Source organism: Tursiops truncatus, chromosome 10 (assembly GCF_011762595.2).
Source record: "Tursiops truncatus isolate mTurTru1 chromosome 10, mTurTru1.mat.Y, whole genome shotgun sequence".
NCBI classification, from domain to species: domain Eukaryota; kingdom Metazoa; phylum Chordata; class Mammalia; order Artiodactyla; family Delphinidae; genus Tursiops; species Tursiops truncatus.
In genome coordinates this window covers 102,257,752-102,283,417 of record NC_047043.1, presented here as the reverse complement: position 1 = coordinate 102,283,417, position 25,666 = coordinate 102,257,752, and the positions used below count along the sequence as shown (strand labels likewise).

Below are 25,666 nucleotides of genomic sequence, written 5' to 3'. Positions count from 1 at the left end.
AGCTCCAGAGCCGTGTGCCCATCCTGAGGGGCCGAGGGCTGTGGCCCCCACAGTGACCCTTGGCTGTGTGTCCTGCCCACCGGGAGCTCACAGTCCGGCAGGGCCTGCACGGGAATTACCGCAGCACAGGAGGACCTGGGTGTGAGCCCCGGTTCTGCCGCTTGTGCGGCGCCACCCCCGATGAAAGCGTCAGCCAGGAAAGTGTGTGGAAAGCACTTGATGTGTACTCGGCACTCAGTGAACCGTCATCTTTTCAACTCGTGTTTCAGGAAGCTGGAGAACTTTCCCCCGGCTGGTTTAAGGATCGGGCATATCAAACGTGCTCATCTCTTGAGACCATTTCTGGAGTAGCTGCGCAAAGAGGCAGGGGAGAATGGCAAAGCCTTGAAGATCCAGCTTGGTTTGGGAGTCCAGTGTTGGGAGGTTTCATTTCTGCTTTAGCTCTGGGAAAGCAGTGTCCTCTTTCAGGCAGAGGTTGGGGGTTCTTTGGTTTGAAGTCATCGTATCTTGAGGGGGGAGGGGAGGGGACTTGAGTCCCTTGAGGGATGAATAATGGTTCTCAGCCTGACGGGGTGAGTGGCAAGCAGGCGTGAGGCCTCCTGGGCCCGAGGGATTGGGTCCTGAGTTCTGTCCTGGGAGCAGACGGGTGGCATGTGGCCTCGGCTGTGTGCAGCCCCGGGGTGGACCCGGTGCCCCAACTCAGGTCGCCCACGCGCCCCCTCACCTGCCGGGTCAGTGGGCGAAAGCCAGAAGCGGCAGCGCCCGTGGAGAGCAGTTCTCTTTTCTCTTTGCAATCCTGTACCTTGGGGTTTTGCCAGATAGATTTTCCTCTGGCTTTGTTTTTTTTTAATGAACAGTTTTCCAGGCAGATGTCGGAAAGCCACTTCTAGGGCATTGAGAATTACCAAAAAAGGCCCAGGCTTCCTCTCCCCGTCAGCTGACTGCGATTCCACATCTGTGCTGCTCGCAGAGGAGGAGAGCCTCCCGGCCTGGCCGCGTGCAGCCCCTCCCGCCCCGCACGCCCCCTCCCCTGGGCCGGGTCAGTGCCGCCAGGCGGCCGTGGCGCACGCTGAGGTTGGTCATCCAGGCCTGGGCTCTGTCCCTGGGCCGTTTGCCTCCTAGTGGAGCTTCCCCTGCCCAGCAGGTGGCCTGCGGAGCCCGGTGCCAGCCCTAACCCATGTCAGCGTGGGTGGGCCGGCCTGGGGAGCCCAGCTGGCAGAGGGCGGGGTTCCAGCTTGTGCTCCTCTTGTTTTCCATGGAGCCCTTTCCTGACCCTCCTGACTCAGGGATCTTCTCCCCTGGAGTCGTGTGCATGTGGGAGGCCCTTTGCCATGGGGATTACGGACGAGTTTCTCCTGTCCGCGAATAGGTGCTTTGGGGCGTTTGACGCCGGCCCCTCTCGGGCTCCGTGGATGCCTGCCCAGGGCGTGCGCGTCCCTGGAGACTCCATGTCGGTCTTGCACAGGTGACCGGTACCCTCGGACACGGCCGGCCTGCCTTTCACCATGTTTATTACCTGTACTGGTTGTGACTCTATATTGAATGTAGTTTCTAAGAGGAAGAAAACGAAGGCATATGAAGCGATAGCCTATCCAAGTGGGCCCAGTGTTCTCGGATGCAAGTCACCATGGCAACCTGGCGGCCTTCACGTCTCACCAGTTAGGAAGATGAACTCTCCTGCCTGCAGATGTGAGCAGATTGGCCATTGTTGTTTAGTGCTCCGTGCCGGCAGGCCTCATGACCTGGAGCTTCCTGGACGGGGAGGGAGGGCAGCAGACGGAGGCCTGGCCCCACCGTCCCCCGTGCCTACCTGTTGTCTGAATCCGTTCTCTGTGACAGCCTGGCCCTCCTGCAGCGGGCTCGGCAGCGCCAGTGGGTCTGAGGAGGCCTCTGTGAGTGCAGACTGGGATGCTGGCCTTGCGGCTGTGGTGTGTCTGCTCCCAGGCCCCTGGGGAGGCCGGGCAGGTGCGAGGATGGATTTTTAAGGTTCAGTTTGGCAGGTCAGTGTGGTCCAGGTAGCTCTGCTGTCTCTCAGCCTCCGTTTCCGCTGGCTCAGCCCTTTCTGTAGAGCCCGCCTGTCCTCTGAGCCACACCCCATCCCCCCACCCTGCCCCACCGCATCATAATGGGAAGGTGGGCTTGCAGGCTCCGGGTTTAGGCTCTTTTTCCAGAACACATTGAGATCAGGTGTGGGGATGTGGGCCTGGGCTCTGACAGCTGCCCAGAGGGTGATCTCTGAGCCCTTGTCTGAGAACAGGCCAGGCCTGTTCCTGGGCAGCTTGGCTTCCCTGGTCCACCGTCTGAGGCCGAAGGGCCAGGCTCTGTGTGCTGCCTGAGGGCCGTTCCAGCAGAGAACAAGACATGCTCGCCTCTCAGGTCCGTCCCGTGAAGAGGCCACGCAGGCAGCAGCCACACGGGCTCGCCTGCCCCTGTGCCCCCGCCCAGGCTGCAGCCTGTAGCCAGGCGGTGACTGGCGGGGTCGCATGGAGGCCGGCTGGCCGTGCCTTCGCGGTCTGTGTTCCTCAGCCCTCGCCTCCGAGTGTCCTGAGATCACAGTGGCCACCCCGATCGAGGCCTCTTGGGGCAGACAGGTGTCTAAACGGACGCCCGCGTGCGTGTCGGAGGCCGCTTGCCTGTGAGTGTGTGCACAGGGCATGTGCGCCCCAGCAGCCCCAGAGCCCCACACAGGGGGCCCCTCAGGCCCAGACCCCGGCCATGTCCCTGAGGCCTGGCTCTGGAGGAGGACTCGCCGCCTAGAGGGAGACACGAGGAAAAGCCAACGGAAGGAGCCTTTCTAGGCCGGCTCTGGCCTTCCTTCGTTACGAGAGGCCGTGTGGCTTAGTGGAAAGAGCCAGCTTGGAGGCCGGCCTGGGTTCCAGTCCCGGCCCTGCCACTTGCCAGCTGTGTTCTTGGGGTGGTGGGCAACCCTGGCAGCACCACTATCCTGTCTGTGCCCGGGACCCCTTCTCCAGGGAGCTGCCCTTCCTCTGCTGGAAGCTCTTACTTCTAATGAGCGGGCCGCCTTCTTACTTGGTCAGGGTATTTAAAAATATATATATATTTTATTGAGGCATAGGAAGAAATGCAGCGACCTTAAGTCAGCACACGTTTCTCCCCAGGTGTGATAGCACCTGCATGAAGATCCGGCTCACTTCTGTATCACAGACGGCCCCTCGGCCCCCTCCTGGTCAGCTCTCCCCACAGATGACACTGGCCAGCCTCGGCCACCATGGGTTGGTCTGCCCTCCCTCCCTGGGTGCCCTTTCTCCCCGTCTGCTGTGCTCAGCTGTGCTTTCCCTGTTCCGTGGCTGGGTAGCATTTGTCTGTGGAAACCACAGCTCACTGACCAGGCTGCGTGTGGACATTTAGTTGTTTCCAGTTTGGGACCTTGCTGAGCGATGCGTTTTCATACGTGTGCTTTGTGGACATAGGCACTCGTTTCTGTTGAGTCTTTAAGTGTAGTGGAGCTGCCACGCAGTTTTCTCAAGTGCTTCTATCTATGGATTTCCGTTCCCTCCAACAGCGCGTGAGAGTTCTGGGGCTCCGGTCCCCACCACCCTTTCTTACTGTCAGTTGTTTTAGTTTGAACTATTCTGGTGGAGAAGCAGTGGTTGTGATTTGCATTTCCCGATGATTGTGGAGGTTGAGTACCTTTTAAAATGTTTATTGGCCATATAGATAGCCTCTTTTGTGAAATGTCAGTGCATATCTTTTACTTATTTTAAAAAAACTGTTTTTTTTTTCTATCAGTTTGTAGGAGTTCTTTATATATTTTGAATCTAGTCCTTTGTTGAAAATATATAATGTGCATATATCTTCTCCCAATCTGGGGCCTGCCTCTTCACTTTCTTAATAATCTCTTTTGTTAAGTCCCATTTGTCACACTTTTTTTTTTTTTTTTTTTTTTGCGGTACGTGGGCCTCTCACTGTTGCAGCCTCTCCCGTTTCGGAGCACAGGCTCCAGACGCGCAGGCTCAGCGGCCATGGCTCACGGGCCCAGCCACTCCGCGGCATGTGGGATCTTCCCGGACCGGGGCACGAACCCGCATCCCCTGCATCGGCAGGCGGACTCTCAACCACTGCACCACCGGGGAAGCCCCCCTTTGCCCTTTTTAAGTTAGGTTATTTGCCTTCGTATTTTTGAGTTATAAGAGTTCTGCGTACAAGCCACTTGTGAGATAAATGATTTGCAAATATTTCCATCCATTCTATGGGTATCTTTTCACTTTCTTGATGATGTCCTTTGAAACACAAAAGTTTTAAATTTTGATGAAGCTCAACTGATCTATTTTTTCTTTAGTTATTTGTGTTTTTGCTATCATATCTAAGAATCTGTTGCCAAATTCAAAGTCCTGAAGATTTATCCCTATATTTTCTTCTAAGAGTATAAAGTTTCAGCTCTTAAATGTAGGTCTTTGATCCATTTTAAGTTTTTCTGTACGGTGTGAGGTAGGAGTCCAGCTTCTTTCTTTTGCATGTGGATGTCCTGTTGTGTTAGCATCATCTGTTGAAAGACTGTTATTTCTCCATTGTATGGACTTGGCACCCTCATTGAAATCGGTTGACTGTAAATATAAGGGCTTATTTCTGGCCTCTGAATTCCTCCCATTAATTTACACATCTATCTTCGTGTCAGTAGCACACTGTCTTATTACTGAGCTTTGTGGTAAGTTTTGAAATCAAGAGGAGTGAATCCTCTACCTTTGTTCTTTTTCCTGACTCTTCTGACTGTTCAGGGTCCCTTGAGATTCTGTATGAATTTTAGGATGGATTTTAGAAGTTTCTGCAAAAGAAAAGAGTCAGCTGAGATCTTGGTAGGGATTGTACTGATGCTACCTTTCAATTTTTAAAAATCTTTCTCATTTAGGTCTCTAATCCAGTGTGAATTAAAGTTTGTATAAGGTACAGGTAGGGATATGCATTTATTACAAAGGTGACTCTTCCCTCCCTGGATTGCAAGAGAAACCTCTGTGGTTCATCAGTTACCTTTCTGTGTGATGGCTGTTTCTGGACTCTGTTCAGTTCAATCAGTGTCTTTCCTTTTATAGTAGGTCTGATTATCTTGTGTATTAGTCCTACAGTTTTGTTGTTTTCAAGATTATTTGGCTTTTCTAGGTTCCTTGCATTTCTGTATCGGTTTCAGAATCAGTTTGTCAGATTAACATCTGTAGATTAATTTGGAGAGAGTTGAAATCTTAACATTCTCGAGTCTTCAGTTTCTCCCCCCCACCATCTCTCTCTTTCTCTCTCTCTCTCTCTCTCACTCTCTCTCTGTGTTTAGGCCTTCTCAGCAATGCTTCTTAGATTTCTGTGCAGTGATCTTAGATTCTCTTTTGTTAGATTTACTCCTGGGTGTTTTATATATTTGGATGCTAATGAAAATGGTATTGCTTTTCATTTTAATTATTTTTATTTATTACTAGTATATAGAAATGTGATTAATTTTTATTTAATTTTTATGACATCGTATCCTGCGACTTTGATACACTTACTTATTAGTCCACGTATTGTTGTGTAGTTTCCTTAGGTTTTTCTACATACAGTCATGTCATCTGAGTGTCATGGCAATTCCACTTTTTTCTTTCCAGTTCAAGGATGGGAATTTTTAAAAATTTCATTTATTTTCTTACCTTGTTGCACTGGCTGGATCTCCAGTACAATTTAGGATAGAAATTATTATCTGGGTGCTGTTCTCTTAGTTGTGGACATAGGGGGAGATGATCAGTATTTCACCGTTAAGTCTGGTGTTAGTGCAGGTTTTATAGATACCCTTTGTCAGATTTCTGGGCTAAGTTGCTGAGTTTATCATGAGTATGTGTTGAATTTTATCAAATACTTTTCTGAATCTGCTCAGGCCCATGTGTTTTCCCCCTTTGTTCCATTAATGTGGTGAATTATAACTGATCGTTTTAAAGGAGAGATTATTGAGGTATAATTTACATACAGTAGCCTCTGTCCTTGCTGTCCAGCTCTGTGACGCCCCTGCAGGGCGTGGCCCAGCTTCTGCTCCCACCCTGGGGCCAGTTTGTGCAGAAAAGCCCAGATGGGATCCAGTCAGTGAGTAACGGTGGGGGAATCCTGGAGTTCTTGGGAGTCATAGGGAAGGACTCCTGGGCTCAGGGGATCAGGGAAGGATGGCACCCAGGCTGGGCTTGAACTTCCTGCCGCCCTCTGCCTGCCTGATGATGAGAGATCCACCGTTCTCGTTCTCGTAGCTAAACGCGGGCTTGTGAGCAGGGGTGTGGTTTATGCGCAGAGCACGGGCTTAGAGCCTGCAGAGGAGAAAGCAAGGAGGCTGCTGAGCCAGGAGTCAGGCTTGCCCTCCCCTTGAAGCTGAGGCTCCCTGTGGTGGCTCCCGTGAGACCCTCGCTTCCCCAGGCCGCCTGGGGATGGGCAAAGGCGGGAGCGCTCGCCTCCCCAGATGCTCCTTTTGGGAGAGCACCTCCTTGCCAGGAAGGGTTGCTGTGTCCAGCCCAGAACCTCCGGGCAGCGCCTTGGCCCAAGAGATTTCTTGTTGCCGCCTCTCCTGTCATTTCTGGCTCTGGCCTGCCCGCCTCTCCGGATGCCTGGGCTCTGGGGGCTGAGGGGAAGGACTGGTCTGAGTTGGGGCGCAGGTGCCACCGCGTCAGGGCCGCCTCTGGCGTCAGCTCCTGGTGTCCCTCTTCCTGTCGGAGTTGCTGGTCCCTGTCCTCTGGTTGCCATGTCATCCCCTGTGTCCTAACCGGGTGCCTGTGGCCCTGGTAACAGTCAGGATTCTTTGGTTGGAGACCAGCTCTGGCCTAACTAAAAGGGCGTGTGTTGGAAGGGTATGGTGGCCCCGGACCTGTCAGTCTGGAGCCTGGATGGGACAGGACACTGGCATCTTCTCCTTTGGGGCCTCTGCTCAGGGTGGTCCCCGCCGGGCCATGTGTGGTCCTTCCGAGAAGACGGAGTGTTCAGTCTTGGGGGAGCCGGTGGGGGTCCGCCGGCCTGCTCTGCGCCCTTGGCGACGCCCTCCTGCGTCCCAGGGACCTGTCACCACACGCCCGCTTCTCGGGTTCCAGCCAGGAACTTACCTGTTTTATTGATCTTTTCCCAAAACCCACTCTTGACTTGGTTGATTTTCTCTACTGTTTGCTTTCTGTTTCCTCGATTTCCACTCCTGTTCTCTTATCTCCTCTCTTCTACTTACGTTGGGTCTGATTAGCTGGTTCGTGTTTGTTTTCCAGCTTTGTGGGCTGGACAGTGGACCGTGGACATTTCGGTCCCTCTTTGCTGAAACAGGTGTTTAAACCTCAAGTTCCCTCTAATGAGCGTTCACTGCACAGCACGGGCGGGTCAGGGTCAGCCTGAGCTCGGGCAGAGTTCATGTGCAGGGCTCGGGGCTCTCCTCACTCTCTAGCGCGGCCCCGAACGCAGATTTCCCGTTTTCTCTTCGGTTTCTCGGCTCCCAGTGTGGCACCAATGGGACCAGTTCTTGAAAACTCGTGGGAATGGCGGCCCCTCCTGCCGTGTCCTCCTCCCACATGACAACGACCCTCCTCCCGCATGAAACCGTGTCCAGGCCCTCGTGTCCTTGTCTATTGAAGTAAATGCTGACTGAGGAGTGAATGATGGGAAATGTGAAAATGGAGAAACAAAGAGTAGCTGTTGGGCTGGGGAACTGGGAACAGCTGAGACTACAATCCTGCCACATCACAGAATCACCGAACTCCCAGTTCCCTGGCGGATGCAGACAAAAAGGCCTGACGCATGTTCCTAAGTTGTTTTTGCAGGAAGCTGACCCACCAGATGAAAGATGCTGACCACAAGCACACAGACCCCCAGACGTGCTGAAAGCAGAAGGCTGATGACGCTTCATCAAGGTGAAACTTCACCTGGATGCCAGCCGACCCCAGGACTGTCCACGAGCGGAGCACGCCCTGCTCCTCGCTCCCCCTCCGGGAGGAACACGCGGTCTTGCGGGCATTAGCCCGCTGTGGCCCCCTTTGCTCCTTCACCCAGAGCTCTGTCTCCACGTTTCTGTCTGGCACTGGTGCACAGAGGCAGAACTTCAGCAGCAGCCTCCTGGCTGGGCTTGCTCTTCTCCAGGCCCTTCAGACGGTTGCCTCTCGTGTTTGGTCCAGAGCTTGTCAGGGCGCTTGGTCCGGGAGGAGCAGCTCTGCCACGTGGGCCGCGGGCCGTCTGTGTCTGCAGACACCGTAGGGCTCCCACCGCAGGTGGGGACTGGAAGGGGGCCTGCCAAGACAGGCGTGTGGGCAGCTTTAGTCGGGCCCCCCCGACAGCTGCTCCCATGAGCTGGACCCCCATCTCCATCTTTGTGCAGGGGCCATCGCACCGGGCCCTCCCCGCCCCTCGCGGCCCCCGGATGACACCTGTCCTTCCCTGTCGGTAGTCTTTTCTCACGGAGGCCAGGTCAGGGACACGCCCTGGGTCCCAGCCTCCTCACAGGTTGGCTAAACAGGATGTTGGCCACGGGGTTTCCTCTGCTTTGCGATCGGCTTCCAGCACCGCCGGAGACTGGCCTTCGCAACGGGCGATTCTGAGTATTAATGTCCCTTGTTGAAACTCTCAGTGCCTCCCCATTGCCGAGACCCTCACCACAGCGCGGGCAGGGTCCCTTGGGCCCCATTCCTGGTCCCTCCTTCCCCTCCCCCTGCTGCTCCTTCGCTGAGAGGAGGGAACAGGACGACTGAGGGTCTCCGGCTCCTGGAGTTGCTGAGCTCCCCATAAGGGCACTGGCTTGTTCCCTCTGCTTCCCGGGTCCCTGGGAACAGGACTCGAGCGGCAGCCTGACCCGGTAGGGGGGCTGGTGTGGGACCAGGTGAGCAGAGCCACCGCAGGCCCGTGAGAGGATGATGGGCCGGGTGGGGCAGGCCCGCAGAGTGCGGTGCTGGGAGGGTGGGGGGCCCCACGTCGTCGCTGTAGGTCGAGCAGCTTACAGACCCAGCCCTCGAGTCACGCTTTCCCGGGCTTAGAGGTTAGTGGGACAGACGAGGCCCAGAGACACAGTCCCCATGGGGGGGCCGGGAGTGTGACAGGAGGCTCACGCACACAGGTGTACACGTGTGCACGTGTGTACACGCACCTGCACCCCTTCAGCACTCAGCGGGGCGGAAACCCCGCACTTGCCCCCGGAGCAGGGAGGTTCCCCCTGGGGTCGGGGTGCCCACTGCACACTCTGTGTCTGGGTCTGCCCCCACCTTGGGACAGCTCACTTCCGTCCTTGGCCCCGGTACCGAAACCTTCTGGCTCTTTCCAGAAACTCAGTACCTCTCTTAAGGAGGCCCAGAGCGTGGCTGCACGACCAGAGGCCCTGGGCTCCAGGCCGGCCCTGCCGTCGGCATCCACGCGTGGACAGTGGCAATCATGGCATGAGCTGTTTGTTGGACAGCAAGCAGATAACCTCCCAGGAGATTCTTGAAGGTTTGGCCCTGGTGTAAGGGCCTGAGTTACGCTTCTGATAATGTGAACGTGTAAGTTCAGTTCTGAGGACGAATGGCCAGTGCCTGCATGCTAGGTGCGCTGCCGGAGGGACAGGAGGGGCTTGTGGCTTCCCCCACAAAGCGCGGATGTTTGCGGGGGGTCAGTAGATCGCTTGGCGTAAGGATAATTAGAATAACCATAAAATCTATTGTGCTGCCGGAGGGACAGAAGGGGCTTGTGGCTTCCCCCACAAAGCGCGGACGTTTGCGGGGGTCAGTAGATCGCTTGGCGTAACGATAATTAGAATAACCATAAAATCTATTGCGCTGCCGGAGGGACAGAAGGGGCTTGCGGCTTCCCCCACAAAGCGCGGATGTTTGCGGGGGGTCAGTAGATCGCTTGGCGTAACGATAATTAGAATGACTATAAAATCTATTGCACTGCCGGAGGGACAGAAGGGGCTTGCGGCTTCCCCCACAAAGCGCGGATGTTTGCGGGGGGTCAGTAGATCGCTTGGCGTAACGATAATTAGAATAACTGTAAAATCTATTTAAGCACCCCGGGAGCACAGATGGGAGAAGCCGTCGCGTTTGGATGCCGAGGGAAGAGAAGATACGACAGTCAGATCTTGACTGCAGCCACAGAAACCAGCCCCGCTGTTGTGAGCAGGGAGGGAGGCTGGGGGCCCAGATTCAGGGGACAGTGACTGTCGGGGCCCGATCCAGTGCCCGCCCCGACGGGTCATCCCCAGCACACCTGCCCCACGTAGAAGTAGGACGGCACACCCCTGCCCACACACCCCACGGCGGGAGTTTACGGGGGGCTGGAGAGTCCAGGAAGAAAGAGCATGTGGGCAGGGCCTGGAGAGTCGGCCAGGCTGGCAGGCAGGACGCAGAAAGAGGCGTTCTGGCACGGAAGAGTAGGGCAAGAGCAGAGCCGTGGAAAGCCTGGCGCCCGTGAAGGGGGCGCGCTTGCAGGTGGTCGAGTCGAGGTCACAGAAGAGTGGTCCTTCAGTGCCGCCTCCCCATCGCCCACGACGTGGCCAGGCAGAGGCTGTGGGCGGGGCTGCAGGGTCTGAGCAGACTTCGGGTTGGCCCCGAACCATCGTGTGCCTCGAAGGCCATCAGGGTGGCCGCCGCCGTCCCCCGTAGCCTGGCCTCTGGGCTGTGCCACGGAGGCCCCACGCCAGCGCTGGGGCAGCTCTTCCAAGTTCTCGCGTCCTTGTGGTCTCAGCCCAGGTCGTGGGAGCTGCGGGGCTGGTGGGACGGTGCTGCGCGGAGCTCGGATCCCTCCGGCGGGTTAGAAGCTTGGCCCTCCTGCCTGCTGACAGCCACGTGCTCAGGGTGTGACCAGGCCCCTGGCCACCCGTTCTTGGTGAGTCAGGGGCTGCTCCCCCCGACCCGTTCACCTCTGAGAACGTCTTCAGTTCACATCAGGCCAGGAGGATGCTCTGGACACCCTCAGCATGGGGTGGGGTGGGGGGAGCCCCCACTCACAGTGGCCGGCTCTGCCCGGTGCGCGCGGCGCCTCTGCCCGTGGCCTGGTTCTGTGCGAGAGCCATGGCCCAGGCACCGTTGCGTTGAGGCCGTGTCTCTGAGCTCTGATACCTGCAGCCGTGTGGAGCGGCGAATGCGGCCCCCTCCCCCCGCCAATCTTTTCAGCCTGCAGATCTGAGCGCAGGCACTCCTCTGCCCGACCGGCTTATTTCAAGCGGCGTGTTGTTACCCTGCGCTGAAAGACAGCCCCTGCCTCGCTCCCAGGCGGGGGTTTATTCTCCATCATTACTTTCTAAAAGGTGTTCGGCTAGAAGATTGCCTATTATTTCCTCTGTGAGCCTCTCCTCACTGCCCTTGTGTGGCGACAGCTGACACAGCTGCAGGGGATGCTCTGTGCGCCTGCCGGCGAGTCGCCATGCGCGGCAAGAGGGAATCAGGACGTCTTCCTGGGCAGCAGCCTTCCGGTTCGGCTTTTAGGCACTGGGTTTAAAAAATAAATGTCAGATCGTATCGGTCTCCTGCTTAGAGCTCTTGGGTGCCCCCTTCCTTTCAGCACAGCTGACCTCTCTCCTCTCCCCGGGCCCGAGCGCAGCAGCCTGTTCCCCCGGGAAGCCTTCGCGTTTGTGTCGCCTCCTCAGAGGCCTGAGTGGTCACCACCCCCCTCTCTGGCTGCCCCTGTCCTCACGGCCCTTCCCCACGTCCGTCCGGCATCCTAGCCGCTCATCAGCATGTCCTCAGCCTGCCATCCCCCTGGTGTGTGCCTCGCTCCGGGAGGGCTCCGGACACACGAGCCGCCGGGACGCTGTGGTGGCCGATAGTCTGAACAGGCAGAGACTGGGAAGCAGCGGGGCCTTGGTGTGGCGAGAAGCAAGGCCAGAGAGGGTCGTGCAGTGCCGGGGAGGGGAGGGCACCTGCAGACGGGCCCAGCACCTGGCTCTGGGAAGGAGGACGCACGGCCCCGGGCAGAACTGCTGTCCACGCTGGGTTCATGACCTGTTTTCCAGTTTCTCGTAGGGAAGTCCAGATGTTTTTCTGTAAAAATCCCAGTTTGGTAAACGCTGGTGACCAATTCAATTGAAAACCAAACCAAACCAACACCACCCAGTAGACCAGAGGAGGACCAGGCAGTTCATGGCCATGAGCGGGCCTCTCCTTCCTTCCCTCCCTCCCTCCCATCTTTCATCCTCTCAGCAGTGACCCTCGCTGACTTCACAGCTTCAGTCCCGTCCTCCGTGCCGCGTGGAGAGGTCAGGACTGTGACCCAGTGGCCCCCGCTGGGTGGCCTTCCCAGAGGAGGCTGGGCAGTCCCGGGCTTTCCCCAGCAGGAGCCCCACGTGGCCTGTCGCTCTGCCCCACCCCCTAGGCAGCCACCGTAAGCGGAGTCGTGCACGTGGTTACATTTAGTTTTCTGACCTTTCCCCTCCCAGGCCGGAGCCCTCCTAGAAACCTTGGGGATGGGAGCACCTTCCAGGACGGTTTGCGTGGAGACCCACACGTGCTGGGACTCTGTCCCTCTGGGGACAGCTAAAGTCTTTGACTTCAGCATCTCAGCTCTGCGTGACCTCACTGTGTGGCTCTGGGTGACTGCATCACTCTGTGCCTCGGTTTTCTTGCCTTTTAAGTGGGTTTAATGGTTCCCTCCTCACCGGACGGTTGGGTGAGTTGAAGGAGCACTTGAGTCATTGTTTATAAACCGTTGCTACGTGGTCACTGCTGTTCTTACTGACTCGGCCCTGTCGTTCAGGAGTCGTCTCTGATCGCTGTTTCTGCTACAATCGAGGTGGTACCTTCCGCCCAGCACCTGGGTGCTGCTGAGGGGAAGCGAGGGTGCAGAGCGCGGGGCCGACGGATCAGACGCGGTGGACGCGCAGGGACGCGGCGGCCTCGCCTTTTCCTGGTCATGTTCTCTTCTTACTCTGCTGCCTTGGAACCCACCTGCCCTGTGAGCCCTCCCTGTTTAGTTGTTCTGTCAGTATCTTGAGAGACGTTAACTTCTCTGACTATGTTCGTGGATCTATTTATGTTCTTCTTTAATCTGTCCAATTTGTTCCGTGTATTTGGGATTTTTGTTACCAGGCGCATACACGTTTATGATTGTTATCTCTTCTTGACTAATTGTCTCTTTTATGATTGTGAGCTGCCCTTCTTTATATCTGGTAATATTTTTTTGTCTTGAATTCTCCTTCATCTGATATTAATATAGCTGTACCAGCTTTCTCATACAGCAAGTGCACTGCATACAAATGAGTTCTGTTCCGAGAGCACATTCCTAAGTCCAATTTGTTCCTAAGTCCAACAAAGTTAGCCTTAGTTAGTTAGGTACCCAACTAACACAGTCGGCTACATAATAATGTACTGTAATAGGTTTATAATACTTTTCACACAAATAATACATAAAAAAACACAAAAAGTAAAGAAAACATTTTTAATCTTGCAGTACCTTGAAAAGTACAGCAGTGCAGTACGACAGGTGGCACACAGGGGCTGGCATCAAGTGAACAGGCAAGAAAAGTTACTGACTGGAGGAGGGAGAGGAGTGGAAGATGGTAGAGCTGAAGGATTGCTGGCAATAGGAGACAGAGGGCGAGCTGCCATTTCACTCACGCCTGACGCTGATGGAACGCACGTTCGCATCTTTGAAAGTTCGCAACTTGAAGGATCATGTGTGGGGGACTTACTGTGCTTGGTGTGCACGATACACCTTTTCCCATTTTTTAAAACCTGTTTGTATTATTTTTTATCAATAACATATAGGTGGGGTTTTGCCTTTGCATTGGTGTGTATGGTAAGCAGAATAACGGCCCCCCAGAGACGTCCACCTCCCAACCCCCAGGACCTGTGAATATATTCTCTTGCATGGTAAACAGGGCTCTTCAGATGTCACTAAGTTAAGAATATGTGGTGGGGAGACTATCCTGTATTATCCAAGGATGCCCGGTGTGATCTCAAGTGTCAGGGAGATTAGGAGAAAGGGAAATCAGGGAACGACCAGGGAAAGAAGGAGACAGGAGGGTCAGAGAAGGAGACGTGATGACGGTAGCAGAGGTCAGGGCGACGTGGGGCCGTGAGCCGAGAAATGCAGGCGACCCCTAGACGCTGGGAAGGGCGAGGAAACGGGTTCTTCTCCAGAGCTTCCAGAAGGACACAGCCCTGCTGACCCCACGCCTGTAGCCAAAGAAGACCCATTCGAGACTTCCGATCTCTAGAACTGTAAGAGAATAAACGTGTAGTATTTTAAGCCACTACGTTTCTGGTAAGTTCTCACAACAGCAAGAGGGAACTAATACAGGGGTAAGTCTGTTTCTATTCAATGTCATTGTTGGTGTGAGCGCATTTAAATTGACCGTCTGTTATTTGTTTGTTCCGTCTGTTCTTTGTTCCTCTGTTGCTGCTTTCTTGTAGATGTTTTTTGAGGGAGAGGGTGGAGACGAATCAGTACATTTTAGCATTTCGTTTTATCTCCTCTACTGACTCTTTACTTGTGCTTTCTTTGGTTACATTTTTAGTAGTTATTCTGGAAATTACTTTTGAAAAAATCTGTGCTCAAGAAGGATTCTGTTACTTCAGGAATTATTTAGGAACTTCACAAAAGCACCCTGCTTGGGAGTTTTCCGAGCTTCTCAGATCTATTTGTGGTCTTTAATTAATTTTGGAATATTCTTGGCCTTTATCTCTTGCCTTTTTTTGCCCCATCTTTCTCTTTTCCTACTAGGACTTCAGTTAAAGGTATGCTCTGTCGTTTAATATTGTCCTAGGTCTTGGGGGCCCTGTTTCATTCTATTTTTCATGCTTCGTCTGCTTGGGTTTCAATGTGAGTAATCTCTAACCATCTGTTTCCAGGTGCATCGCCTCTTTCCTCTGCTCTGTCCCGTTTGCTAAGGAGCCCACGATTCCTTGCGTCTTTGTTTGGTTCTGTTCTAGTTCGGGTGGTGTCAGTGAAGGTGGAGGAGGGGCCTCTGAAGACCCTCTCTTCCATAAAAGCAATGAAAACGGACAGAGCCTATTTTTTCAGAAATGAAAGTTAACCAAAGACTGGGGCCATCCAGGGGCATTTGTTCAGGAAGAATGGGTGAATCTCAGTAAGGAGAGTGAGGTTTGTGGCATTTCAAATTGTCCTTATTCCCACCCTCCTTTCCCCAACCTAAGCAGTAACCTTGAAAGCCAGCAGACACAATCTTGGTAAAACCCAGCAGCCTGGCAACCAGCGCACGGGGTGGAAAAGGATTGGAGTCCTTCAAAGCCCCGTTCCCAGAGGTCGTCCTTCTTCTTCCTGTCTAGGGGTTCCCTGGAGGACCCCACTCGCAAGGCTGACTTCATTTCACATGACTCGTGACTCAGGGATGCCCTGGGGTCGTTTGCCGCAAACCATCGGAGGCCATTGTTGAACGCGTGGGACAGTTGGGTGCAGACGGTGGGGGAACCCAAGCACTAGGCAAGCAGAGCTACAGAAGAGAGGAATGTGGGAGGCTTTGAAAGGCTCCGGCGCTTTGCTGGGAAGCTGGAGGCCACATTCTGGCTAGGGCTGTGCACGGGGAGACCTCTGGACGCCCACACTGAGACGCGTCGCAGCCAGACTGTCAGAGGCCACAGTCAAAGAGAGAATCTTGAAACCAGCAGGAGAAGCCACTCATCACATGCAAGGGACTCTGTGAGACTAGCGGCTGGCGTCTCCTCAGGAGTAATGTAGGAAGTCTCCACGACTTCCCATGCGGTGCCCACCCTTTCCTGCTAGAGTCTCCGCCGTGTTAACCCTGGTGACTTTGAAGTCCCTCTGCGCTAACTCCGGGCCTTTGTGCATCTGGCTCTATTGAGTATTTCCTCTCTATGGTACATCTTTATTTTCTTGTGTGTGTGTGTGTTTAAATGGTTGATTGAATGCTGAACCTTTTGGGTAAACAAAACAGAACAATGGGCACTGCAGTGTATATTTGTGCCAGGGAGGGTTTTCCTTTGTTCTGTGAGACCCTTAGTGTGGGGACTGGGTCCCTTGTGAGTGGCATACAGTTGGATTTCCTTTTTCTTCCTTTTACCCAAAGTGGTAATCTTTTTCCTTTAAGGCTGAGGTTATTTGGTTCGTGGTCTATATTCATTATCTGTTGCTAAATAACAAGTTACGCATCTAGTGGTTTAAAGCGGTAACCACGTATGACCTCACGGTGTCCGCGGACACCTCACGCTGGACACCTCACGGGTCCTTGGGGCTGGGACTGGGCTTGGCTGGGCCTCTGCCCCTGGCTTCTCATGGCTGCGGTCCCGTCCCAAGGCCCTCGGGCCATTGGGCTGAGGCCCCTCAGCTCCGTGCCACAGGGGCATCTCCGGAGGGCAGCCCACGACACCAGGGAAGCTGGCTCCATGGGTGTGGACAAGCGGGTGGGCCCCAGACCGAAAGCACGACCTTTGCCCCTGGAACTGCCCCCTCTCGCTCCAGTCGTAGCTGCTCATCAGGATTTGGGTGTCACTCCAGGGCCCGAGCCCGGGGACGTGGGATCCCGGGGGACCATCTCAAAAGCTGTGATCCCTGATTACTTATCCTGATTCCCGCAACCTTGCCTGGTCTTTTCTGTTCCGTCCTCTCCTCCCCTGATTCTCCTCCGCCCTCGCCTCCTCCGCTTGGGCCTCCCCCTCCTCCCCCTGCCGTCCCTGTGCGTCCCCGTCCCCCGAGCAGCCACAAGGCAGTTGGACTCCGGCCCGTGCTCTGCCCTCGAGTTTTCTGGCTCGTCTGTTGCTGTGCGTCCTTGTCCCCGTTGCAGGGCCAAATCTCTCTACTGCGTCCCCATTTCCTAATTTCCCCCTAACTGCCCTCAGCTTGGGGCTTGTCTCATGCATTTGATTCCTTGTTCCTTGAAGAAATTGACATTTATAATATTTACCTACTTGGGGGCTTGCCTGTTTCAGGTTCATTGCTTCTTTTTAAATCAGAAGTTCATTTATCTTTTTGAGCACCTTAAACTTACGTGTTTAAAATCCTTTATCAATTGGAAATTTGAACACTGGCTGAATATTTGATGGTGTTAAAGAATTCATTTTTTTTGGTATGCAATGCTACTGGTTCTGATTAGGAAAATAAAAGTCTCTATGTTTTAGAGAAATATATTGAAGTACGTGCAGATGAAATGACCTGCTGTAAGGAATCTGGGGGGAGGGAGGGGTGGGCGCTGTAGGTGAAACAGAACTCCCGTTAATCATTTTTTAATATTTCCTTTTTTTTAAAGTTAATTAATTAATTAACTTTATTTTTGGCTAGATCGGGTCTTAGTTGCGGTGTTGCAGGATCTTCGTTGTGGCATGTGGGATCTTTCACTGTGGTGCGTGGATTTCTCTCTTTAGTTGTGGTGCACAGGCTCAGTAGTTGCAGCGTGCAGGCTTAGTTGCCCTGTGGCACGTGGGACCTTAGTTCCCCAACCAGGGATCGAACCCATGTCCCCTGCATTAGAAGGCGGATTCTTAACTGCTGGACCACCAGGGAAGTCCCTAGTTTATCATTTTGAAGCTTAGCGATGGCTATCTGGGTTTTTTTAAATTTTATTATAAATTTATATTTATTTTACATTATTTAATATATATTTTAATATTATAATATCCATGTTTATTTAGTATTATTTTGGTACAGTAATACAATTTTGCATAATAAAGTTTTAAAAAGCCGTGTCATAACGTCCCATCGTGTGAATTTTGTCTGGAGCGAATTCGCATCAGCTGCTGGTTTGACGGGCAGCCTTTCTAAGCTTACGCTTGCTCGCCGTATTTGGTTTGCAGGCTTGTTTTGAGCACAAGTTTTGGTTTTGGTCTTGTTGGCTTTGTTTCCCTCCTATTTCCTTGTCTGCCTGCCGAGCATTTTCGTGGCAGCCTACAGCTGCCCCAAGTGCCAGCCAGTCCCCGCGCCACCCAGCTGTGGCCTGGGGTTCATGGCGCTGGAGCTGTGGCCTCTGGGCTGAACCCAGCTTCTGACAGATTGAGAACCACGGCCCGACATGGGGTCCTCAGGATTCTCAGGTTGGCTTCTTATCCTGGGGGAGCCCTGGGCTCCGGGGGCGAAGCTGGCCCCACGCCCGCCTCTGCCCAAGGCTGTGGCTTTGGCCTCACCTGCCTCTGTGTCCGTCTGTTCTGTTGGACGTTTGCATCTTGTTATCTGCCTTGTGTTTGGAGCAGGGCAGGTGCATCGAGCGTGCTCATCTGACAGTTCCCTTCACTTCCCCCTTCAAAGACTGTGACCCGAGAGCGGGCATGCATAATGGTGACATTTTACCTTTGTGTTGGAGAGAGTGTGCTTTATGCAGTGTTTTTCCCCAGAAGGCCGCCTGGGAAATGTCTTAGGGAGAACGACGGTCGCTACCCTGCAAGCTGTCCGCCTGTGGTTCCCCAGCCCGTGTCCGTCTGCAGTTGTCCTATTTTTATGTCTCTTCTGCTGGGATCTAAGCTCCATGAGGACAGGAGCTCCCCTCACCCCCAGTGCCCCAGCCCCCTTACAGGCGTGTGTGTCACGTGGCAACACCCGCTAACGTCTGGCTCTGACCTGAGGGCCACCTGTCTGCTGTGTGCCAGGCAAGGGCCGGACGGTGGCCGCTCTGCAGAGTGGGCACCTCCGTCCGCCACACCTGCGTCACCGGCACGGCCTCTGGTCCAGGCGCCAACACCGGGCGTTTGCGTTGCACGCACTTTCTACAGCTCCTGCGCCAGGCCAGCCCTCCTTTTTCTCAGGCAGAGGCAGGCCAGGGGCCCTGACTCGGGGAGGTTCCAAGGGCTCCGGGGACATGGGCCTCCGCGTCAGGAGGACGTGAATTCCTGCTTCGTCTGATGCAGCATCATTGTGCGTGGGCCTAACGTGACCCTGGCTTTGCCGTTGGGGTTTCCTTTGACCCCTGCACAGCCCGTGGGGGGAGTCATTCCGGGTTTATGTGTCACACATGCGTGGGCTGGCGCTTGGGGTCAGGGACTTGTTGAAGGACCCCCGGCTGGTTGAGGGTGGGGAGGGGGCTGGCCCGGGTAGCCTGCTGTGACCTTGTGGGGGTCCTCGGCCGTGTGCTCCCGTCAGGAGGCCGAGGGGCAGCTGTCCCACGAGGCCTAGGATTCTCGGTTCCAAGGCTGCTCACCTCTCAGCTCCCTGGCCCTTGGAGACAGGTGGTCTGCTCAGCAGAAGGAGGACATCTGGGCGTGCCTGCCGCTCAGAGCTCAGGCAGTGAGTCGGCGGCGCGTGTGCTATGGGGACGGCGCAGTGCTTCTGGCCTGCGCGCCTTGAGGCTGCACGGCTTCCGTCCAGGCCCTTCTCTGCCCAGGCTCCACCCCAGCTCCGCTCGTGGCTTTGAGCTTCGGGGCCGTCACCTAAGCCGCCCTGTTTCTGCGTTGTGATGGGGCCCTAGTCATCCTGCCTGCCTTTGGAGACCGTGGGGCGTGTGTGCACACGCTTGCCCTGGTCAGTGCTGCAGGGTTCCCCCTTAACGGCGGTAGCGACGTGGCACTGCGTGGGCTTCCATTCGTAGGTCGCCAATGGCTGACTGGACTCTGCTCTCCTTGCAGGCCAGGGAGCTGGAGAGCCGAGAGGCGGAGCTGAGACGCCGCGATGCCTTATACAAGGAGCAGCTCGGGCGCCTGGAGAAGCAGGTGAGCGGTCCGGCGGGAGGGCGGCCGGGCCCCGAGCTCCGGGCGGGCTCAGGAAACTGACCCCGTGCGCTGGGAAGAGGTAGTGATAGTGCGACCGTCGCAGTACCAATACACGAGCGCCGTTACTGATTTTCTCCTGGGGGTCAGGGATCAGAGGGCCCGTCTCAACTTTTCTGAAGATGAGCCTTTGAAACGAACGAGTTTCAGAGGCACATCATCTGCCCGTTTTCAAATCTGCAACAACGAAAATTCATTTGGTGACTTTGTAACTTGCTTCCTGTTTGTTGATCATGAAGGAGTTTTCAAAGAGACCCTGAAAACGTGGGAGGCGATGGTTGGCAGGTTAACACTGGCTCTCCCTATGCCTGAGACCGTGGCCAAGCCACCGAGTGCCTGCTGTCCCCGCGGGTCCCGGAGTCCCTTGTCTCGGTTTGGAGCTTTGAGGTTGGCGGTGTCTTGCAGGCTTGATGGCAGCCTGCCGTGGGGACAGAAGGGGGTCACCCGTTGGTGTCTGGGGGATGCCAGGCGTGTGAGGCGTGCAGCCCGGAGGGTGACTCTCCTCTGATTGTCCGCCTTACGGCCCGTGCTCTGCTTCTTTCCCACCGCCCTCCCGCCCACGCCTGGGTCAGGCCCAGACTCCTCACATAGGCAGATGGGCCCCTTCTTTTAAGTGAGGTTTGCCTGCGTGCTTGTGAGCATTACTGAAAGCTTCCAGGAGAGGTGTGCAGAGGCTTAAACGCTAGCATTTTGCGAAACAGGAGCTGGGTCCCTGGAGGGAGGTGGGGCGGAGGGGGAGAGAGGCTGGGCCGGCCCAGTGGGCCTTCTCCAGGGACAGATCTGCTCCTGTAATTGCTGGGACCACGGAGAATCTTCTCCAGCTGCCGTTGCTATTGTATTTTTATATAAATTCTGCCTCCGTTTTTGAATGCTCAGACTTTGACATTTTCAGCTTCTGCACCTTCCAATCATCAAGCTCCTTTTTCTTTTTTTTTGGTTTCCTTTTACGCTTGGAAATTGATGGTGGAAAGCTGTTCGGGGCAGACTTGGAACAGCGGCTGGATCATCCTCGACCCCTCAGCAGCTGGGAGCCAGTCGGGGTGGGGAAGGTCGGGGTGGGAGGCGCAGAGGCCCGTTGCCCGGAGGACGCCGTCTGGACCCAGCCGTGTGATCGGCGTCGAAGGGCAGGAGAGCCCGCGGAGTCCAGACCCGTGTTCAGGGGCGGGGACGTCGTGACCCTTCTGTGCCCGTGACGGTTATTCCTGAGTGAGGGGAGCTTTTTTGATTGGGCGCCTGTGCCTCGTGATCTTTCTGAGCTGTTGTTCCCGGTGCCCAGGTCGCCAGGCTGGAGCGAGGAGGGTTTTCCTTTTCCCGCGGAGAGAGGTGAGCTGCCGCGTTCACAGCGGCCTTGCCAGGGTCTTGGCCCAGGAAGCAAAGCTGGCGTGATGTCCGTTCAGGCGGCAGGCAGAGGGCGGCGTGCACTGACGGCGGGTGTCTGGACACCAGCTCCGCCGTCCTCTCCGTGTTCTCTCCCCTGCAGGCTGCAGGCTGCGCTCCAGCAGCAGCGGGTGTGTCTGAGGCAGTCTCATCTCCAGGGATGGCCTCTTCTCCAGGCCTCGCTGGGCCCAGGGCCAGGCGGGTGGGGCGGGCATCTCTGGGGTCCAGCAGAGCTCAGCCCGGGTTCTGCGTCAGCAGCACAGCAGCCTGGGCCTTGGAGCAAGTTGTCTGAATTCCGGAGCCTCCGTTTCCTTGTCTTTGAAATGGGACTTTCAAACCCAAGCTGCCAGCCGTCTGGGGGATGTGTGGTTGTTTGCGTAAAGCAGCCCCCGGAGCGCCTGGAGGACCCACCCGTTCATCCCGCGTTAGTGTGGCTGTGTTCAGCGCCGGGCAGTGGTGCTTCCTGCCACACGGAGCCCACAGTCCAGGGTGGGAGGGGAGGGGATGCTGAGGGCTAGGGCCCCAGACGAGGGACGCCTGAGACCGTCCTGTGACCCGTGGGCCTGCCAGCTCCGTCAGTATAGTCTTACTTTTCCAGACTCAGCAGCTGCAAGTGGAGAGGGCACTTTGGGGTGTAGTTTCAAAGAGTGAGGCAGGGAGAAAGGGAGGACCCTGGATTCCGGGCTCCCTCGCCTAGAGGTTCCCCCAGTCCCCGCCGTCCCAGCCCCTGCCTGTGAGCAGGTGGTGCTTCTCCTGGCTTCCGGGTTTTCTGCCTGGGCTTTGCTTTTCCTAAGGAGCGGCCATGCCGTGACCCTGCCACGCCTGCAGCCTTCTCAGTGCGGCACGAAGCAGCCCCGCCTGGAGTCCCTGAGCCTCTCCAGGAAAACAGGGAAGTCCACTTCACAAGACAAGGTGGCTGCTGGTCAGGGCTGCAGGAAGAGGGCCCAGCCTCACGCTTTGGGGAAACGAGTTGCAGCCCAAGGCGACCCTGTCACACACTCAGTGGAGTGGCCACCGTGGGGAGGATGGGTACCAAGGATGGTGGTTCAGCCTGTGCTCCCAGGGGGCCGCCTGGCCAGGCCACCTTGGGAAGCTGTCACCCAGGGACCCTGGAGCTGAGCACAGCTATGCCCTGAGGCCTGGCCTTTCTTAGCAAGAATGGGCTGCTTATACCTGGGCTCGTGGGACTACTGCCTCCGATAAGGCGAGACAGGAGGACCCTTGATCCAATCCGATTCTTTTCACGTGTAGGAAAGTGGCCCTAAGGCAGCTCAGTGGTTTGAGATTCAACTGGTACAGCGGTGAGTGCTGTGCTCTTAGACCTAGAAGGACCTGGGCCCTGTCCCTGGCACTTACGACAGAAGTGGAGAAGTGGGTCAGCCTGCCTTGTGTTCCATCTGTGGCCACCCTGGTTGCCTGCGCTTCTGTTTCTAAGGACTCAGAGGTTAGAATCCCGTCGGGGGTGTGACTGGCCAGCAACCTTAGGTTTCCCCAAATCCACCTTTTCTCCCTTTGCTAAAGTGCACATGGTCTTGTCTGGTATCTTCCCATTTTCTCTGAATTCTGAGTTGCCAGAGCAACAGGAGTCTCCGTCAGGGAATTCAGAGCTAGCGGGACTCGCCTGGGTGGGGACGTGAATTCATCTCGCATGCCGACGCTGCCTGCGGCCGACCCCAGGTATCCGTGCTGGGTTCACTCTTTTCCGTCCCCTGGGTGGAGGCTGGGAGTTCAGGGGCTCTTTCTCTCCGCCCTGTGCTGACTGCACACGTCCTCAGCAGCGCGGGCCTGTCCTCCTGGTCCCCGTCTCTCCTAATGAAATTTTAAAGCCCTGGCTTTGTGCTCAGCGTTTTCCAGCAGCTCAGCCCGCCGGGGTCTCAGCCCTCCCGGCCCTGCTCCCCGGCCCTGGCCATCCGTCCCATGGCCCCTGTGCCCTGTCGGGAGCCCAGGGCAGAGGTCGCCTTTGAGCCCTTCCCGGGAGATATGAGGATCGGTTGTGACTGTATCTCTCGGAAGAGTGTTTTTAGAGACCTTACCGCTGAAGCTGTCCTCCTGCCGTGGAGGTGTCTGGCGTCCTCGCCGGCCGCTGCAGTCGGTCCCCAGCCGCTGGCACTGCTCTCACCCTGGCGTTTGAGTGCCCGCGCACAGCTGCTACTGTGCCCGGGGGGCAGGCACCTCCCAAGGCTTTGTCTGCCTCCTGCAGGCCCGCGTGTGGACGTGGCCCTTCCTGCTGCGTCTCAGGGGCCACGCGCAGCTTGCACGCGGCCCCATGGCCTCCTAAGTGGTGGACGTGGGATGTCCGTCTGGGGCTGGCTGACTCCAGGATCCTGGTCCGGGCGCCCTGTTCACGCTGGGATTTATCTTTTTAACGGGCAGGCAGATATGCTCCAGAAAGGAAATGGCCACGTGGCCCTGCCTATTCTGCATCCAGACTGCGTCCTCCTGGACAGTCTGATGCCACGTCCTGCACTTGGAGGTGACTGTCCAAGGAGCTGTCCCCTCAAGGCAGCCTGTGGCGCTAAGTGCCCAGGTTGGTGTTACACCTGCTACAGTAGAGGGTCTGCCTGCACGTCGTCCTTCCCTCAGGGTCAGTGATGGCGGTCAGTGCAGTCGAGCTGGGGGGAGCCTTAGGAAGGAGCGCGGTCACTGAGTCAGGGGGAAGCGGTCGCAGAGCTGAGTGGCAGGGACGGTGCAGTGGCCGAGCGCATAGGATGGCCAGGCACGCGAGGCGGTGGCGGGTGTGAGGGCCACGCGAGGCCACCGCAGCGGCTCTGTGTGCAGGGCTTACGTCTCCACATGGGCCGTCTTCCTGTGAGCTCACCCCCCAGCTGGGAAAGCCAAGGTCTTCCGGGCTCTTTCCTCTCCCTGTCTGTGTGTTTTCTACACTCCATCCATCCCCACACTTCCCCTCCTCTGCATCCACGTCTCTGTCATCTGTCACCCACGCGAGGGCACCGTCCCTGATGGTCTCCAGGCCTTAGTGGCCGTCCCTCTGTCCCCACACTTCCTGATGGTTAAGTGTCCCCTCCTCTACATCCGCGTCTCCGTCATTTGTCACCCACGCGAGGGCACCGTCCCTGATGGTCTCCAGGCCTTAGTGACCGTCCCTCTGTCCCGTCCAGATTTCTCGTTGCCGTGTCTGCACCGTGCTTCCTCACCTGGCCCTGAACGTCACCTGGTCGGGCCCTGCACGCCCTTCAGACTCCACTCCACCATCTGCTGGCCCAGCTCAGCGTCCCCAGCCTCTGATGGGGGTCGGCCTCTTGCCCCAGCCTGAGCTCCAGGTCGGGAGGTGATTCTTACACATGCAGCAGCAAACCTGCAAATCCAGAGCAGAGGAAGCGGGGGAGGGAAGGGTCCTCTGTGGACACACGCCCAGCACAGGTCCTGGGGCTGTGGCCTGTGTGCCTACCCACCCGAAGCCAGCCCGCAGGTCCCTGCAGAGCGAAGGCCTTCCCACCTCCGTCAGCGGCAACTCGGGCCCATCGGCAGACACGGAGGACGTGGGGCTGGGCAGGCGCAGCTCCCACTGCAGGGCAGCCAGGCCGGGGCCACCCCGGGCACTCGGAACCCGGGGATCACGTGGGAAGGTGTGGAATGTAAAGGTTCTGGGGCTCTTGGTGGCCTCTTACCTGGTGCCTTCTTAAATACACCAAAGTCAGTTTGGAGGGGTCTTGGCGCTCTTAGGGTCTCACAATACCAGCCTCTAAACTCAAGCAGAGGGAGGTTAGGTTATTTACCCGAGTTAAATGGCTCAAGAAAGGACTTCATGTCTTACTTGAAATGCTTTGGGACATAAAGATTCCGGCCCATCACTGTCTCCGCAAGGGCTGTCCGTGTGGACCCTGTGGAGCCGGGTTCCTGCCATCGTCCCAGGAGGAACACAGGCCGTCCCATCTCTTGTTCAGAGGGTCACACTTGGCAAGTGTTGTGGACGTGCTCATGGCCTCTGTCGAGAATGCCAGGTGTCACTGAAACAAACAGACGACGTTGCGGCACCTGGTTGTTGGTTACCAGCTGGCAGCTTTGCCTAGAACAGCGGTACCTGCGGACACCTGCCCCGGGCGTCCCTGTGGCACCTGCTCCCACGGGCCACTTCCCTGTCGACGCCCAGGAACACATGTCATCTGGCTGAGAAGCCGATCGGAGGGCGCTGCCAGTGGTCCTGAGTGGAACCCCTTCCCATCAGGTTTCCGGTAACCCCTGGAGCCAGGAGCGGCGTTGCTGACCTTGTGGCTGGGGCGCTTGGGAGGGGCCTGGGGAGCTCTAGCGATACGAAGCAGCAGTAGGTGCTTGGGGGAGAGTTGGTGTGAAGCGTGAGTTTGGTGAGAAGCCGCTGAGCTGACCTGCCGGGACTGTGGGGCTCTGTGAGGCAGCGGGGCCCCCGCCAGATGACGTGCGGTCGCGAACGTTCCGTTTCATCAACAGCGTTGCCGACAACACCCCTCTGCCCTGAACACGTGACCTTGAGCACACAGGCGGCTCTGTCCAGGCTGCTCTTGATACTCTCCTGTGACTCCCCTTCCCCAGGGCGCCCGAGGGGAGGGGCTTCCTGCGGAACAGGATTCGCTTGGCAGAAATCGTCTCACTGCAAACTCCCATCAAGGCAGCGCCTTGTTTCTTTGAGATCGCCTCTCAGATGTGTTAATGAGGGAAGAAAGAATGAGAACTATGAGGAAAGTCTGGAGGAAAGTGGATCAGTAAGATGTGAAGAGGGAAAGTAGACAAATGACTCA

At 56.2% G+C, this 25,666-nt stretch overlaps 1 protein-coding gene across 2 annotated transcripts in view; it reads left to right on the top strand.

Annotated features, from left to right (window-relative positions):
* CHCHD6 (coiled-coil-helix-coiled-coil-helix domain containing 6) overlaps positions 1-25,666 on the top strand; it is a 125,999-nt gene that overhangs the window by 61,898 nt on the left and 38,435 nt on the right. The window contains exon 5 of one of the 2 annotated variants that reach the window (XM_033865574.2): positions 19,416-19,499. The exons of the other annotated variant lie outside the window; for it this stretch is intronic. Coding sequence (XP_033721465.1) covers positions 19,416-19,499 — 84 coding nt within the window. The remainder of the gene's footprint in view (positions 1-19,415; positions 19,500-25,666) is intronic. 2 annotated transcript variants of the gene reach the window in all.